The sequence below is a fragment of the Austrofundulus limnaeus genome, unplaced genomic scaffold (assembly GCF_001266775.1).
Source record: "Austrofundulus limnaeus strain Quisiro unplaced genomic scaffold, Austrofundulus_limnaeus-1.0 Scaffold4, whole genome shotgun sequence".
Taxonomy (NCBI): domain Eukaryota; kingdom Metazoa; phylum Chordata; class Actinopteri; order Cyprinodontiformes; family Rivulidae; genus Austrofundulus; species Austrofundulus limnaeus.
In genome coordinates this window covers 1,789,947-1,793,755 of record NW_013952406.1, presented here as the reverse complement: position 1 = coordinate 1,793,755, position 3,809 = coordinate 1,789,947, and the positions used below count along the sequence as shown (strand labels likewise).

The following is a 3,809-nucleotide window of genomic DNA, read 5'->3' as shown; positions in this document are numbered from 1 at the left end:
CAAAAATGACTCAGCCTGCAACTGAAAATATAGATGGAGGACCTCAGTTTAGCTTGTTTGTTTGTTGAGCTAGCGCTGAGCTAAAACATAGAAGGTAATATAGCATCAATGCTAGCGCGAAGGCTAACAGGCTAAGCTGAGATTCTTCCATGAAGCAGCTCTGTTGTCCTCCGTCCATATTTTCAGTTTCAGGCTGAGTCATTTCTACCTTCTCCTCTCTGTCAACGCTCTCTGSTTTCATTTAAAAGAGTCGATCATCAGATATTGTCCAACATTAACCTTCAGGGTGGATATAGCTCGCTAGCAGCCTCGCACCGATGACCTATCCACATCATCATTTACCCAGAATGCTTTGTGTGTAAATRAAATGGCTCCWTCCATGTTAAAATATATTTTTAAAACTTTACAAAACTAAATAGCCTACATAAAGGGTGGACGAGGTTCTGGTTTTAATAATGAATGTTTTGGTTCAGGTCTGGGAGTGGCTGCAGAGCAACTGAACCAAACAGAACTGGCCGTGCTGCTGAACCTCCTGCAGGGACAGACCGAGCTCAGCCTGGCCCAGGTGGCCCAGCTCCTCAACCCCTCCAATCCAGAGACTCTCACCCAGCTGCTGTCCACCCTYAACGAGTCCTCTGACCACCAGGGGGCGCCAGAGGACAAGGCCCAACCTGACGCCGCTGCCGTGTCCCAGCCCCCAGAGCCCCCTCCTGAGCCCCAGGAGCCCTCTCCCACCTCTGGAGACCCTCCTCTCAGCCAGGAAGACCAGGCCAGTCTGCTGGCTCTCATTCTGGGCCAAATCATAAAACCACAAAGCGAGGAGCAAACYGACGAGAGCAACGGCCTTCAGCCAGAGGAGGCGCTCGCTCGCAGCTCGTCCGCTTCTACTACTGATTCCAAGGGCAAGTCTGGGTTTAGTTTTTAGAGGGTGGACAAAGAGGAGACCAGGGTGACGTAAAACTGATAAAAAGCTGATTTCTTATATCCTCTATCAACTAGATTCTAGACTACCTGATGAAAAACCGATAAATCACATGAGTTAGACCAAYCTTTATCTCTGACCCATCTTCTCCTTTTAACACCTGTTTGTATTAAATAAATGCTGGTGGGCGTCGGCTGTCATGTGACTCTGGTGAACAGGTAAAAGTCTGTACGCAATAAATGTGACGACACGTGAAAGGAAAGCTCTGCACCCATTATTCTCGCGCTTGTTTTCTTTTTTATTTCTGTTGTCATTTCATTTCCACGTGTTTTTCTTCCTCACTTCATTTTCATCATTAAGGAGGTGCCGTGGATTCTTCACAGGAGGAGACTTTGCTTTTCTGTAATGTCGGCTTTTTTTTAAATGAAGAAAGTCTAATAAATTATCAAATGAAAAATAAATGTGGAATCTGTAGATCTCACCTGCATGTGTTCATTTTCACTTTGGTTTGTCACAAATTTCTTTTTTTCTTTTTACTCTTCACTCAGGGTTAGGTGAATGAATGTTATGAAGCTAAATCACTGGGATGCTTAACAAACCTGCTACATTTACTCYTCTGGGAATATCACATTTTTTATCATTTAAATGGTGCAATCCTTATTTTTAAATTAAATGAGAACRTGAGTTACTAATAGAAACACATTTAAGTATGTTTATTAATAAAACATGCTTTCATTACGTAGCTAAAACAGGTGCAGTTTGTTTTTTAGACTAAATGCTGACATATTTTTAGGATTTATTTATAACTGGTGATTAAAACAAACGTTTTATAAGATTTTGATGGAGAAGAAGCAGTAGATGCCGTGTCCTCCCTCTTGTGGTGAAATTAGGATTATCWGGATTATGTAACTCCATGTCAGGCTGTAGAAGATTATTATAGAAATTATTTTCTATTAACTGATTTTTTGTCTTCTGGTTTTGTTAGATGGTGCTGTGTCGAAAAGGAAGCAACTTTTKGTCAACCAGGTGGCCGACCAGCGGCCCCCGTCTCCTCCCGGACCACCTCCACCGGCCGCTCCCCCCGGGGGTTCCCATCGCGGCGAGCCGGACCCCCAGCCCAGCCAGGACATCAGCCCGTCCGTGGCCGCCGCTCTGCTTCAGCTCATCTCTCAGCAGGACCTGGACGCTGTGGCCTCCAAGAAAAGCAGAGACCCCTCCCCGGGTGAGGAGGACGCCCCGCCCCCTCCGCCCTGGGACTCCCCCACCAAACCTCCAGCTGCAGCCGGGACCCCAGAAGGCCCGGTGACCGCCGCTGCCACCACGTCCTCGCAGTTCCCGAAGGACCAGGACCTCCGTTTTTCTCACGGAGCCGCCCGCTGAACCTCAGTGCGATGGTGAACCCGGGTGTCGTTGGACGACTCCAGCAGCCCCCCCAGACCTGAAGGGAAAGGAGGGGGGCCCCGCCCCCCTACAGAAAGTGACTCACTGGACCAAGAGCAGGTAGTGAAAGTCTGATMAAAGATTCTGAAAGTAAATGTTGAAATGAGAGTTCAGGGTTGTTTTGGGTTTCAGGTAACGAACCCCTCACCTTGTGGTGGGAGGGGGTTGGAGGGGGGGTTGGATCAGTTAGGAGGGTCTGGACTGGATGAGTTTTGGGATTGTGGGCTATGCAACTGATGCTCAGAATTAAAAGCACCTGTGAGCTTTTTTTTCCCTCTAAAACAAAAATGATTGTCCTGCTCACAGCAGCTCTGAGTAGAGAGAAGTTCTCAGTTCCTCCTGTTTTAAAGCCTTATCGGACCACCGTGACGCCGACTAACCCCCCGATTGATTTCAGGCCTGTGTGGGGGGGACGAGTGGCTTCAGGTTTCTGCTTTGCGTGACGTCGGTTTTCAGAAAATTTGTCCAAACTCAAAGCTCTGCAGGCTGACTGTGACTCGCTGGAACAAGCCTGAGCTTCTCGTCGTTCAGTCACTTAATAAACAGCTGCTCTGTAAAAACACAACAGATTCTAGTTGAAGTCTAAAGCTTAAAACTAAGTTGCRCACAAACGTTTTCAGCTTTTCTGGTGGGCCCTCGAAGCTTCGTCTRACTTGTGTCCCTCGCGGTCCTGACGAGTTTTGCAACAAAACATCTCTTTTTTTTTTTGCATTTATTTTCTACACAAATAAAAAAGATTATGCTCTTTAAAAGGTAAGGGTTGGTCTTTCTGTTTCCCTTTTTATTTTCTTTTTTTTTTTTGCTTTAGGAAAAGAAATCGGAGCCATGTATCTGCAAAAGAAATGGAAGAGAAAATATTTGTAACATGTTTCTTGGTTCAGTTTATTAAAGGAACTTGTGTGATCAGCCGAATTGCTTTTTTATTATATATTTTCTCCCATATTTAGGTGGTTGTGTAAAGCGGCCACTAGATGGTAGACATTTCCTCACTGCTGACTCATCCAACAAGTCAGTTCAGGTTTCAGTTTTACTGTGTGAATGTTTATGAAGAATTCACATYATTCAGATCTATTTTTCTTCATGTTTTTTTATCTCATTCCACAGTTTTTGCGTTATTTTAACAGGTTATAAATCAAAACGTTCAGCTCCTTCAGGACAAGCCAGCTATGAACTTTAGCATTTCATATTGTTTTTGAGGTATTTAGCTTTTTCTGCCATTTTTCTCTCATTGAAAAATGAATGGAGCTGGCTACAGGATCTTTAAAACTCGTTAAAATGTTCATAAATCTTTGCTGTACTTTTTGTTTTCGTTATGCTTTTTAACTTCTTTGTGCTAATTTGGTTTCCTTCAACTTTTTTATTTTATTTAGCTAATTTCAGTTGTTTTTTCTGCATTTTTCAATTATTTTTCAACTTCTTTCTGCTAATATCAGGGTTGATGTGCTAC

General features: G+C 44.2%; 1 protein-coding gene across 1 annotated transcript in view; it reads left to right on the top strand.

Annotated features, from left to right (window-relative positions):
* Positions 1–3,274, top strand: part of cdk12 (cyclin dependent kinase 12) — a gene marked incomplete in the record, with an annotated part of 17,601 nt that extends 14,327 nt beyond the window's left edge. The window contains 2 exon segments of the mRNA XM_014022880.1: positions 474–902; positions 1,908–3,274. Of these exon segments, the coding sequence (XP_013878334.1) occupies positions 474–902; positions 1,908–2,302 (824 nt within the window).
* Between the last annotated feature and the right edge of the window lie 535 nt (positions 3,275–3,809).